This window comes from Emys orbicularis, chromosome 13 (genome assembly GCF_028017835.1).
Source record: "Emys orbicularis isolate rEmyOrb1 chromosome 13, rEmyOrb1.hap1, whole genome shotgun sequence".
In the NCBI taxonomy this organism is placed as follows: Eukaryota; Metazoa; Chordata; order Testudines; family Emydidae; genus Emys; species Emys orbicularis.
Genome location: NC_088695.1, coordinates 47,436,200 through 47,449,668, shown reverse-complemented (window position 1 = coordinate 47,449,668; position 13,469 = coordinate 47,436,200). Strand labels below are relative to the sequence as shown.

The window sequence follows — 13,469 nt, the reverse complement described above, 5'->3', positions numbered from 1 at the left end:
TGCTCGCGGCTCTGCTGCTACCAGAGCTTCGGCTCAGTCCGCTGCCCGCGCACGGAGCGGCGGCACCCGCCGGAGAACCGAGGAGAAGGGCGAGCGAGCCGGAGAGGCGGGAGCCGGGCAGCAGCGCACCCCAGGCGGCGGCAGGCAGAGCCGGAGCGCGCCCGCCTCCCCACCTTGCCTCGCCGCCCTCGGGCACCTTTCGGGGCTCCGGGAGCGCGGGTGGCAGGAGGAAAAGCCCGAAGCCACCGGCCATGGGGATCGCTCCGCTGGCGGGCTAAGGAGGGGGGAAGGGGGAGCGCTCCCCTCCCCCCCCAAAAAACTTTTCTGGCTGGATGCGGAGCGCGGATTTCGCCACGAGTGGATAAAACTGCCGCGTGTCAGCGGTGGGGGGCTCCCCACGCCCCGGGGCTTTGCCATCTTGGGGCGCCCTGCGAAGCGGGGGCTGGGCGCGGGGGGACCTTGTGCTTCCCCCGTTGGAGCAATCGGGGGATCCCCGCGGTGCCGAGCCCCGGTCCGAGGCGGGACCTCGTGCGGACAAGTCAAGGCAGGGCTACGTGTCCAGACCCCCCCACCCGCCTCGGGAACTGGGAGCGGAGCCTTTTCTCGCCCGGTGGTTGGGCGGCGCCGGCTGCGGGCCGAGGACAGCGCGGATGGGCCGTTTTCCTTAAGATCGCCCCCTTCCCCGGGGGTCGGCGGCTGGTTTTCGGGGCGCCCCAGGAGCCTGCCTGCCGCAGCCAGCGAGACTTTGTACGGGCGGGAGGAGCAGCCCGAGCCGGCGGCGCGGACCGGGGAAAGGATTATAAAAGTCGGGGAAAGTTCCCTTCCCGCCCCCCCGCAGACCATGGCAGGGGGCGGCCGCTGGCAGCCCCTGTTGTGCATCCTCCTCGCTCTCCAGGGGACCCCCGGCGCCGGGGCTCAAGGTAAAGCGGAGGGGGCACGACCCTGGGGGTGGGGAGGAGAGGGGGCCCTTTCCAGACCAGCCCCCACTGGGCATAGAGCAGCCTGGGAGCGCTCAGGGAACCCGAGCCCTGCTTTTGCATGGTTCATTATTTTTAATTGTGGGATTGACTTTGATGTTACCGAAAGCTCAAGAGACGCGCAGCCCCCCCTGTGCTCAGCCGCTCTGTGGAGGTGTCTCTTTTATGTGCTGATTGAATCTCTGGGGATGTCCCCTCCCCATGCCCCTTTCCCCAGGCGTTTGAGTTTCTTGTCCAGGCAGCGTTTGGCCCCGGTGCTTGTTTTAAACAATGTTCTGCGTTGATTCTGGAAGGAGGAGGGGACCTCGCCTTGCTGATGGAGAGGAGGAGCAACCGGTTATGGAAAGTTGTGTCTGCATGATGGAGACTGTGGATATAAATCAAGAGCTCAGAGGGATGGGAAAGGAGACATGGGAGGGGGGGGGGGGGGCGGCTGCAGAGTCCTGGGACTGGAGCCACAAAGATTTGGAAAAGAGAAAAGAGAGAATTAAAAAAAAAAAACGTGAAACCCAACTTGAATATAAAGGCCCCGGGTGGGGGTGGCGTGGGGGAGACGCATCTTTCTGCCTGGCTCAGAGCTAGCCAGCCAGGTTGTGACTAACCGTCAAAAAATGAAAACCCGGTGCAACATTTGTAGCGTTGAGCCGAGGAGCCCTTTCCAGACAGGATGTTGTGCCCCGCGGGGCTCTGGGTTTGCTCTCTTGGGCCTGGTCAAAGGTGTTGGGGTTTTTAAAATTTGATTGTGTAGGGTGGAATTGAGTGTGCTTGGGGCTCCTGCAGATAGCTGAGAGGAAGCAAGAGAGCAGAATAGGGCAACGTGTGAAACCTGTGATTTCTCTCTCCTTATTCCTCCTGTCCCCCCAAACCTTGGTGTTATTTAGGAGTTAAGTGTGCCTGCTGGGGAGGAGTTGTATGTTAATGTGTATACTCTGTGTATATATATCTATAGATAATGATTTCTGATGTATGCTGGTCTTTAATGGTTTAAACAAACTGGCTTTGTACTGGAAACTGTGACCTCCATCTCCCTAGGTCCTCCAATCTGTTGCCTGAAGATAAGGTTTCTAGCTGGTTACAGGTGGGCGTGTTGTTAATAGTGGTAGCAGCAGGAGCAAGGCAAAGCTTGTCCATATAATGGCTTGGGGGGGGGCATGAAACCCTGCCCCACGCAGACTTTTCCAGAGCTTGCCTCTCGTGGCTGGCTTCCTTAGTTGATTGCTTACATGCCATGCAGAGTAGATGCGCACTGGTCGTTTCCCCAGGCTGGCTGCAGATCCTTCTATCTGGTTCCAGCCACGTGAAATGGTTAACTGTGTGAAATCAACGAACTGTATGGGGATGTGGAGATGCATCTGTAGAAAAGTGTTGATTTGCGAAGCCCTGTTTACACCAGCCATGACCTGAAAAGCAGGCTCCTGGTCGGATGTTGTGGCTGGAATCAGAAAGTTGGGCATTCCAGGGGGCTACACGCTTGGAGAAAAAGCCACTCAAAAAAGGCACCTTTGAATATTTGATTGTCTGACGTGGAACTGAAGAAGTCCCTTGCCGAGCACTAAGGAAGGTGGTTGCCTCTCTCCCTCCCCAGAGCTCACCCCTTGGAAAGTTTCAGAAGCTCTTTTGGAAAGGGATCGGATATTTGGTTAGCTATCCAAACAGCTGCTTGAAATGACTGGGAGCTGCTTTACATTGTGTGTATCTCTCCCAAGCACCTTACTCTCTCTCTCTTCCTATCTCAAGACCTGCCAAGATAACAATACAGCCAGGAGAGATTTACATTCAGGAGACAGGAGAATGTGGCCAACTGAACCCTGGAAGCTTATTACGGTTCCTTTAGGTAGGGGGTGAAAGGAGGGGGGGGACCCCCGACAACCCAACTTTATTCTTTTCTTCCAAGGTCTGGTGAGAACTGGCAGCTCCTGATAGCAGAGTCTTGTTCAGAGAGAAGCATCGGCATAGGCAGAGCTGAAACAGTAGCCCTAGCCGGCACAGACAGGCAGGCAGGCTGAATCTTAACGGAAACCGTATAGGGGCAGGAAGGGAGGCATCGGGCGAGGGAAGGCAGAGCTATAAATACCTATAATGGGGAAGGTGGGTTGTGCAGTAAAATGCTACATAAGCTTGCTGGGTAGGTGGATGGCAACTGCCTTTGTTGCATCCTATTCCCGCTCTTGAATTCCTGTGTCCGTGCTATGAGGCTTCTGCTAAGATTAACCATCTGTGCATCCTGGGATTAGACGGGGTGACCGCCCTGGAATGCATTTCCACCCCTTGCTTCGAGAGGCCCCGTTCGGAGTCTGGGGGCTTGAGCTTGCCACCGGTTGCTGAGAAGCTGCACGCTTGTGTTGTTAAAAGGCTAGCCTGCGATATGTGTTCCTACACTGTCCGTCTGTCCACCCCCCTGCTCTCCCCTCCCCCTGGCTGGAGTTGTACCCGTTGAGCTGCAGTAATGTAAGTAAATTAGAGCTGCAGTTTAAAGGGGATTCGAGGCAGTGCTCAGTGAGCTAATACTAGGGGCAGCGCCAGCCCCTCTGATAAGCTAATCGCCTCCAGGATGCTTATGTGTTGTGGAGCCTATTTTCAGCTGCCTCGGTTATCTGAACGGGCTGTATAAATAGTTGCCTGGTTCTCCAAGGTACAGTGCGAGTTCATGAGCGGGGAGCAATGCCAGGCCCTGGATGCTGGGAAGGCCGGGCTGAGGGGAAAGGCGGCTTTCGCTGGCAGAGCTCTTTTGTCCTTTCATTAATTAGGACTTTGAGGAAGTACAGAATCTCCTTGCTCAACAGCCACGTTAGGTTGCAAAGAATCCAGGGGTTAAGCTGCTAACTCTGGGGTTCATCTCCTGCCTAGGCATGCTGGATTTGCATGGCATCTTCTGGGCTGACTGCATCCCAGTAACAGTTAGGGAGTCTCTCTCTCTGCAGGTGCAAGGGGGATGTCGTATGATTTCAGCCCAGGCTTCAAATGAGGGGGAGAATCTATAGGCAGAGTGTGCTATGGGATGGCTGGTCCAGGCGGTGGGAGCTGCCCAGGAGAACCCCTTGCGCCAGCAACTGTGAGATAGGCAGGAGGGAGGGATAGAAAGGAGGAGGGTGTCTGATGTACACAGTTGTACATCCATGGAAGGTACATGGGATGCACACGTGTGTTAAAGCATCTTGATCCATGTAACAGATTTGCCTGAGATCTTGTATTACTGCTTGACTCTAAACAGCTCTGTAGCCGCACTTCGCATCCCCCAGATCCGGGGTAGGCAACCTATGGCACACGAGCTGATTTTCAGTGGCACTCACACTACGGGTCCTGGCCACCGGTCCGGGGGGCTCTGCATTTTAATTTAATTTTAAATAAAGTTTCTTAAACATTTTAAAAACCTTATTTACTTTACATACAATAGTTTAGTTCTATATTATAGACTTATAGAAAGAGACCTTCTAAAAACGTTAAAATATATTACTGGCACACGAAACCTTAAATCAGAGTGAATAAATGAAGACTCGGCACATCACTTCTGAAACGTTGCCGACCCCTGCCCCAGGTTATGGGTGTGCTGGGTGTGATCAGACAGATTGGGGAATCTCTGACAAGGGGAGGTCGCTTGCACTGGATCCGGCCTGTAGAAGGGGATGCGGGTGGGTAAGGAGGCCTCTGAACCCCTCCCTGAGACAGGCAGTATTCCAGGGCTATAATATACTCTCCCTCTAAATTTATAGCCATCGTTTTCAGCAGCAAATGGAGCCAAAGCCCTCTCTGCCCCTGGCTTCAAACTCCCCATCCACTGCCTCTCCTTAGCACCGGCGCTATAATTTCTCAGTAATTAAGTTCAGAACATAACATATAAACTGGCAGTATATTATACAGGCAGTCCCTGTGTCGGAAGCTGTGAAGGTCTCTTTGATTGATTCACTCTCTCTCTGAGTTTCTCATCTCCTTGTCTTTGAATCTCTGTCTTCCAGGTTCCCTACTGCTGCGTTTGTTCTTTGCCTTTGGAACTATTTCCTGGCATTATGAACTTGCCTCCTGTTTATTTTAAGGGCTCTGGGGGGTTCTCTGTACAGAGCGTGACGTTTGGTTTAGGTGCATAGTTTTGCCTTGTTTAAACAGGTCTGGGTCAAAAGTGGTGATGGGGGTTTGCTTGTTTGTTTGGTTTTCCCCTTTCCCCCCCCAAACCTATTGTTTAATGAATTGAACTTTTCATATTTAATTCCGGGGATGAGTTGGTATAAATACGTGTGAGCTTCAGTAAATAGAACAATTGGGGGAGGGATGGGAGAGAATTTGGCTGTGAGGCTTAGACAGTCCTTATTTTTAAAATACTTCAGTAACCGTCCAAAATACCTCCGCTTCACCAGGGCAGCTGCCGGGTCATTGAGCTGTGACAGAGGAGAGCCTGGCCGTGTGGGGGAACGCTCGCTGTCTGCAGCACTGGCCTTTCTGCGCAGGGCTCTCTTGGGGCACTGGCCCTTTGCGACCGGGTTGGATTTTTACTAGCAGGTGGTTGGAGCTGGGTTACTTGGGGCTTGCTCAGGGATCTGGGTGTAGCGGTATCCCGATGCAGAGATTTGTTCCTTGCCATCTCCTTCATGCTGTGAGCACAGGGTAACCTCATGGCATCCGTAGAGCAGTGGAGCGCTGCCAGGGATGAAAGCCACCTTACTCGCCCCAGAGGCCGGTAAAGAAGCCCAAGGCAATGCACTGGGAGTGTAGCTGGAAGAAGGGGAGAGGGAAGCCTGCTGGAGCAGACCCCCAAGGGGGCTTTGGGCCCCAGAGACTGCAACTGCAGCTCCAAGGTATGTACAGATTTCCAGTGGGGGCTGCTGTGAGGAGTCCTGCTGGAGCCAACATGGGCACGCTGCAGGCTAAGAGAGGCAGTGTAGGATCCAGGGGAGGTTGAGGTTGGAGCATGAAGCCACTAAAACCTTGCAAGCCGTCATGAGAGTTTGGTTCCAAGTGGGAGAAACCTCACAAGGTCACAGTCTGACTCTTCAACTCGCGGCTGGGCCAAACCCCGTGTGATGCCAGCCGCATCCGAACTGGAAACTGCTCTTCCCCACCGACTTGGGCCCAGAACCATGCCAGATGCTCCGCTCTGAGCAGCGGCCCTCTCCCCTCCTCCGCCCAACACACAGTGGAAGGGGTTTGGAGCTGGGCTTCCGGCTTCGGCTCGTTTCTGGTGGCAAAGGGCCGTGTCCTTCAGGCTCTTCTCGTATGCCCGCTGGAGCCCTTCTGGGGAATGCCTGGCTGAATCTCGCCTGCCTGCACTCCCTTACCTTGACTGTGACCCCCGGGGCTGAGCGGCGCATCTTCAGGCAGTCTCCCTGGGGCTCCCAGTCTTGGTGTTGCCCAGGTGAGCTGTGTGGGTCCCGGGGATGGAGTGAAGTGGAGCCGTGGTCCAATCCAGCTCAGCTGAGTGTTGTTCCCAGCTGATGGCTGCTTCACATCCACCTACATAGCAAGCTGGGTTGTCCCGGTGAGTAGCTGACAGCAGCCGGGCCCCTGATGGGCAGAGAAGCCGAAGAACACGAGAAGCCTGCGAGGAAGCGCCTCCCTCTGGATCATGAGTGGTGTGTGGGGGAGCCCATACCCATTCTCACAGGAACCCGAGGCCTTTGTTCTTCGGGGCTGTGTCTGGGCACCAAATTCTGTTCGATAACGTTTGACGATGGAAGAAAATAACCGAGCAGCGTAGCGAGTTGCTGTGTGTGTGCCTACACCCCGTGCTCTGGGGCTGGGGGGGGGTCAATTGCCACCTGTATCAGGAACTTTCAGCCCCCTAGTGCTCCCACAAACTCCCCCAGACCCAAGTGTGGGAAGCGTGGAGGGGGGGTGGCCGCCGCACCTTCCTATTGAGCCGAGGTGAGCAGCGTGCTTTTGTGTGCGCTCTGTCGATTCAGCCGGCTGAAGAAAGACGGATCGATAGAGCGAGAGCAAAGGAGGAAAAGAATGAAAAAGTGAAACCGCTCACATGCTGAAAGAGGGATCACTCCTGCCCCAGAGGTGCTTCCCGGCACCGGCAGCTGATTCTGCCGTCCCAGCTCCCGGGAAAGAGGAGTGAAGAGTTTCTTACCGGCCGTCACTAAAACAAAAGACCACCCTGACACCTGAGGAAGAAGGAATGAAAGTTTAATTATAGCCTGGCTGTGCCATGTAATTATTAATTACCCGCAGCAAAAAATAACGTATTGATTAGGGCCTCTCGCTAATTACTCAGCAGAATGCGGCGCTCGGCACTGGCTAATCAGTCACAGATCTGAAGAAGCGGGGTGCTGGACGGAATGCCTCTGCACCCCCTCCCCCTCCCCCGCCTGGCTTTGCCCAGCTGCGCTAGACAAGGGCGTAGGATGCATCTGCTCTGCCTCCTGCGGCAGCTCCGAGTTGGACTTAGGCCCTGACCCCGTGATCAGAGCCCTGTTGAGTGCCAGGCTCCATTGCAGGATTGAAGCTGTGATGGCAAGGTGCCTGGGGCGAGGCCTCGGTCTTGTGTTTGTATAGCTCCGGGCACGCTGATGCTCTGCAACAAATGGAGCCCCCTAGTCTCCCCGTCTAGGGGACGCTTTCACCTTGGGGACGTCCGATCCTTGGTTTGTCAAGCCTTTCCTGGCCCAAGAGTTTCTTTTGTCCAGGACTCAAAAGGCCTTGTCGGAAACAGCCGGGGCTGGGCAGCCGGGCGGGGCAATAGAGCCTGTGGCTGATGACGTGGTGGAGCCCCTGGCAAGATGTCAAATGTTTCAAAATGTCACTAAAAAATATTTGAGGGGGGAGGGCAAAGAGAGGGGGGAATTTGTTTGCAAATTTCAACTTTTCATCTGATTCCATCCAGCAGGGAGCCCTGCCAGACCCCCCTCCTGCTGATCTAAGGACAAACCCTGCATGGGGACTTGTCTCCCACCCGGTCCTGGGGGGAGGGAGCAGCGGTACCCCTCCCAAGGGCAAAGATACTCTTGGGATTTAAACTGCTGCGGTCAGGCCTGCAAGGGATTGGAGGATTTAGGGCTCCAGACAGGATTGGTGGTGGAGGTGCGGGGGGGCGGACCAGACTAGCTCCCTGGCTAAAGGGGCTTATTAGTCGGGATCTGAGGCACCTTCTGGCATTCACGGGCTTTGGGCCGCCCCACGGCTCTGCACACCCATGTTTGCTGGTCTACCCCCTCTCCGGCCCCCGCCTAGCCGTCCGGCTCCACTCAGGGTTCCGGGCTACTGCGATGTCTTGCCCTCCGGGTCCGCTTGTTTTACCGGGGTTGAACTGGGGGGGGGAGAGAGGCCCCTTCCCCTGCCACCCATAGGCAGATGGGGCTCAGGAAGTTAGTAATCGGAATTAGTCGGGTGATTTGGGTAGAACCAGCTATGCCCGCAGCGAGGCCAGGGTTGCAGGCAGAAGGGTCCCTGTCGAACGCCTCCCTGCCCCACGTTCTCCCACCCAGCCCAGTTACCGGGCAGGCACCCCCCCAAAGTGTCCACTACCAGCCCTGCCGTCTGGGTGAAGGGACCCCCCAGCAGGCAGGTTCCTCTGTGTAAGATCAGCACCGGCCGGCAGGTTAGTACCACACCGAAGGGGAGAGATTCCCCCTCCTGCAGGGAAGGGGCTGCCCTCAAACGGCGCTGTGAATTTGGAGCTGGGGCCGGGCGTGCCGTGAGTTGGAGCTGGGCTAGCTGGCCCTGTACGTGGCTTTGCCAGCGAGCCTCGTCCTGACCTGCTGTGCTGCCTGCTGGTCCATGCCTGGGCTCGCCTGAGCAGAGGCAGCTGATGGTCCCGGGCTGAGCGGCGGGTTTGCGATGCAGCCAGTTTGCTCGTGAAATGGAGACTGTTTAGCTGCTGGATGTGGATCTCTGTGGAGGATGCTGGCCTAGAAGCTGCGTTCCCTGCTGGCCTGCAGTCCCTCCCGCGCCCATGGGGAGGCGCTGTTGCGCACTGCAGCCTCCTGGGTCTAGAGCTGCACTAGGCTCAGCCCCTTGTGCTGGGGAGGGGGGATGCACGTGAGGAGGAGGTGACCGGGGGGACTCCCCAGCAGGCCTCACTGCCTAGGTACCTGCCTGGCCCTGGCTGCCATAGTCTGAGCGCCTCCCCTTGCTATGTGCTCTGCCCCGTCTCGGTGCTTGAGGTTTCAGCAGCCGGGCTGCGCTCACCGGTTTGCATGGCTTGCCGCACGAGGCAGCGTCCTCCTCTGCCCCTGCCACGCTGGGTTGGTCGATTGGGCCCTTGGACAGCTGGCGTAAGGGCCGATTATCCGCCCTCGCTGGTGCAGCAGAACTGCTGGCAAGTGCCTGGTTTTGCCCTAAGACTGGGTGCCCCCCACCCCCGTGACTCTGGCGCTGCCCCCTACCCCCGATCAGTGCCGGGCTCCTCCGTCCCCCAGGGCAGGGATGGGGTTGCTGCTTGCAGCCTTCCTCAGCTTCGCTTCCCGCTAGACTGAGATCTCACCCTCCCGCGTCGTATCGATTTTTTGCTGCTGCTTAGTACAATTTCCCGTAGGCTGAGCCCTCTTGTGCCCCTGATGCTTCTCTCTGTCCCCCCTCCCCCACCCCACACACAGACCCCTGTGGGTCTTTGCCAGGGGATGCCCGTCTGGTCCCCTCAGTGCCATGGGGAGGGTTATACTGTACCGAGCTGGCAGGCCCAGCGTGCCCAGGAGAGGCCCAGCCGGCTGCGTCGTTCACCGATCCAGTCTCCACGACAGCCAGAGGCCGCTCTGCGCCAGTGGCCCTGCTGCCCGGCCGGATCGCGGCCCCCGCCCGGCCGGATTGGCCCCCTCCTTGCAGCGCTGTCTCTGATTTAAGGTGGGCGGGCGCATGAGCCGCTGGCCTGGTGCGGAGCGGCACGGAGGAAAAGTGGCTTTCGGGGAAGAAGGGGGTGAGGGAGGAGACAGGACGATTAAAATTTGATGCTGCTTAGAAAGCCATTAGTGGCCTGCAATGGCCATGAAATTTTGATGATACGATAATCGTAAGGGGAGGGAATATTATTGGCTGCAACGCAGCCCGTTAATGACTCTGGGGGGGAGCTCGGTTTCGAGCAGAGCCGGGGGGTCGTTCGGGTGGCTGGGAACACGGGGCCACTGTCTGTAACCTTGTAGAGCCGCTCCGGGCTGGTGTGTCTCTCTGGTTCTTTTGGTCTCAGCCCCCCCAGCTGTAACAAGAGAAGCCTAATCCTCATCTGATGTTCCACCGCTGTACGTAGCAGCCCGGGGTCACAGGAGGGGCATGGCCTGTCTTGGCAAAGCCAAGTGCATAGGCCATAAACCAACAGGGCAGAGTGCCCACTGGACACAGCAGGAGTGCCGACCAGGCAAGCGCTTTGGGATCTGACACTGGATAACTGGCTGCAGGGGCATGAAGGCCTAGTGGGCACCATGTTGGTGAAGGGAGCACGTTGGGCATGGCGCCAGGGGGTGCTGAGCAGGGCTGGCTGGATGTAGAGTTTCCTGGGGTGAGTCACTGCCCCGCCTCTGTGACTCAGTTTCCCCACCTGTAAAAATGGAGGGGCCTGAGGCTTAGCAAGCCCATGTCTGCAAAGCAAAGGGGCACCATACTTACTATTGCTTATCACGATTCAGGTCCGAGGGAGGTGCCCTTCGTAGCTGCGGTTCCCGAGTGAGCAAATCCCCGTCGCGTGTATGTAGCGCGTGCAAACGTGTGACATGGTCCCTGTGGGTGGAAGGGGCCGATGGTGGCGGCTTGAGTCAGGGGAGCTGTAAATTAACGCCCCCTCCCCTCTGCCAGCGCGCCCCAATCCTGACCGACACCGTCCCCCTCAGCACCAGCCCGGGGTGGGGGCCGTCGGGCTCGTTCGCAAGGCAGGGCACGGAGAGCCCCGAGCGAGGGCATCCTTGGCAGTGTTGGGGAGGAGTGGGCGTCCCCGTGGCCAGGCATCCGGTAACCGATGTCCTAGGCTTAGGGACACTGGCTCTTCTCTCAGCACCGCAGCTGGGGAGGGTGTGCGGGGCCTCGATGGAGCGGGGTCAAGCGGCTCCCCTGCCTTACTGATGGGGATCCGGCCGCCAGGCAGCGCCATTCAGCGGGCATCAGAGGAGGGCGCTGGAGGTGAGAGCTGGATGCTGGCTGCTCGCACCCCCAGAAAAATGCCAGTAATTAACGTGGGGGGATGGAGCGTGGGCAAGGATAGTGGCATCCGCTCGAGTGAGTGGCAGCTTGCAGGGTGAATGTGGCGCCGGGCGGCGCTCCCCTAGGGCGGGGGCGATAAGACAGCTGCTGGGCATGATGCTTTGCAGCCCTCCTCTTTGCAGCCCTTTGCAAACCCACTGCCCCTGAGGAGTCAGAGCCCTTCTCCAGCGATGGGCAAACCGAGGATAAGCGAGCTGCTCACAGTCCCCCAGTGCGCCCCGGAGCCTGGCCTAGAACCCAGGAGTCCTGGCTCCCACTCCTGTGCTTGGAGTGCTTGCCTTCCCGGTGTTCGCACTAGCTTGAGCGGCCGGCCTGGCGGACTTGAATAGGACTCTGGAGAGACTAGAGCCTGTGGTGGCTGGCGCTGTGTAAATATCTGAGAAATGATGCAGTGATTATAGAGAGACTCTAATGCACCTCTCCAGCACGCGGCTCCTGTCAGTCCCCGCTGAGCAGCAGGCAGCCACGGCGGCCTGATTAGTATTGACGTGACCTCGCGAGTCATTTAATAGGGGTTTTTTTGGGAATGTAAATGCATGGCCTGCAGCCCTCCTCTTCTCAGAGCTCATAAACTAAGCAGGGTCAGGACTCGGACTGGGGCGGGGGGGGACTTCCAGGAAAACCCAGCATGCCCCAGGCCAAGTGAGCGGGGGTGGCGCTGTGCTGTCAGAGGTGCTGCCTTTCAGATGAGACGGAAATCCAGGCCTTCAGCAGGACATTGTCTGGAGCCAGCGGTGTGAACCCTGGAGCCCTGGCTGAACCCCAGCAAGGCGAGTACAGCGGATGCACGATCCCTGGAAGTCCCTGTATGCTCCAGCTGGGTCCCTGTTCCTGCAGTGTTGCTGTTATAACACATGCTGCTTCCAGCCAAGGCCAGCTGCCTCAGAGATGGGCGTTGGCTGTGTGGCTATGAACCACTGCGCGCTCTGCTCAGGATGGAAGGGGCTGGGTGAACAAGGAGACATCGCTGCAAACCGTCTAATGTTGTTCTCAAACTAAAAAGCCATGGGGCAAGAGGGATGGAAATGCCCCCCCCCGCCCTCTCCCAGGCTGTTCTGTGGCCATCACCAGAACTTCCCTGAAGCATGGGAGAGCTGGCGTTGGAGGCTGCAGGAGAACCCAGGAGTTCTGGCTCAGACCGCTAGAGACAAGCTGAGCCAGCCCACGATGAAGTGGTCTGATCACACCCTCTGTGTTTAGGAGCCACCTTTCTTTGTGAGCTGTTCGGCCCTTCAAAGCCCTGGGACTAAGCGCCTAACGTTGTACGGCTCTGTAGGGTGTTCTCCGGTGGACTGGAGCTGGGCCGCTGGTGGGGTGTGCGCAGTTCGGCTCTCAGTTGAGACTGCGCGGCTGGTGCGGTGGGCTAAGGGAAGCAGTGGAGGCCGGCTAGCAAGGAAACATCAAGTGCAGAAGCTCTGGCTTTGAATGGGAGACGGGATCAGCTTGCCTGACGCGCGGAGCTGTTGTTACAGCCGTGAGGGTTAGCAGGACAGGCGAGAGGCCTTTCAACACTCACAATAAAACCCAGCCGCTCATCTGCACCGGGGCTGCTTTGAACTCCAGGGGAAAGCTCTCTGGACTTGGCGACATATGAAAGCAAATGGGCTAAATTAACGGCGGCCGAGGGCAGCGTGCGGCTGCTTTCAGCTCTTGGAGCTGCGTTTGCACAGGTTGCTCTCCGGCTTGTTCCTGGCAAGCAGCCGGCCTGATGGTAGGGCCAGGTTACAGTTCCGGGGAGGAGACGCAGCTGGTGGCTGAGGCAGACCAGGCGTCTGTGGGCCAAGTGCAAGCAGGAAAGGCAGCGTCGTTAAGGGGCTTCAGTCCTGCCTCTGGTTTGGCACCCCTGTTCCGTAGCTGGGGCAATCAGGGGGGTTGGGCTGTCTGAGCTCTGACCTCCGTGCGTGCTATGAACTGTGTCCAGGTTGGAGTGGGCGCATGGAATTGAGGCTGTGGCCAGACTGGGATCGGAAACCGGCTCGTCCATCCTTCCTGTGAGAGGTGACCTGATGCCATGGGGATGGGCTTCACATAAGAACCTGGGTAATTCAAAATCAAACCCCCTTGGCAGCGCCTTTTTGAAGAGACTCTCTGCCCCCTTCTAAGGCCCTGAAAGTATCCAGCTGGGATAGCCGGCTTCCCTCCCACCCCGTTGGTGCTCGGACACCCTGGGCCGTTTCTCATGCCTGTGGTTTGACGGCTCCCCTCTATCTTTGTGCAGGAGCGAGAGTGTGACACGGCAGACTGCACGGTGCCTTCCCAACGGTTGACGCCCTGCTGCCGAGGCGGCCTGCGGGCTCCGGTACATAATGTCTGGCGGATCCAAGCATGCCGGAGGTGCGTGTTATGTGAGGCGTCACAGCCCATCTGCAGCCACTG

General features: G+C 57.7%; 1 protein-coding gene across 1 annotated transcript in view; it reads left to right on the top strand.

Annotated features, from left to right (window-relative positions):
* The first annotated feature begins 841 nt into the window (after window positions 1-841).
* Window positions 842-13,469, top strand: part of SDK2 (sidekick cell adhesion molecule 2) — a 162,660-nt gene continuing 150,032 nt past the window's right edge. The window contains 1 exon segment of the mRNA XM_065415586.1: window positions 842-920. Coding sequence (XP_065271658.1) covers window positions 842-920 — 79 coding nt within the window.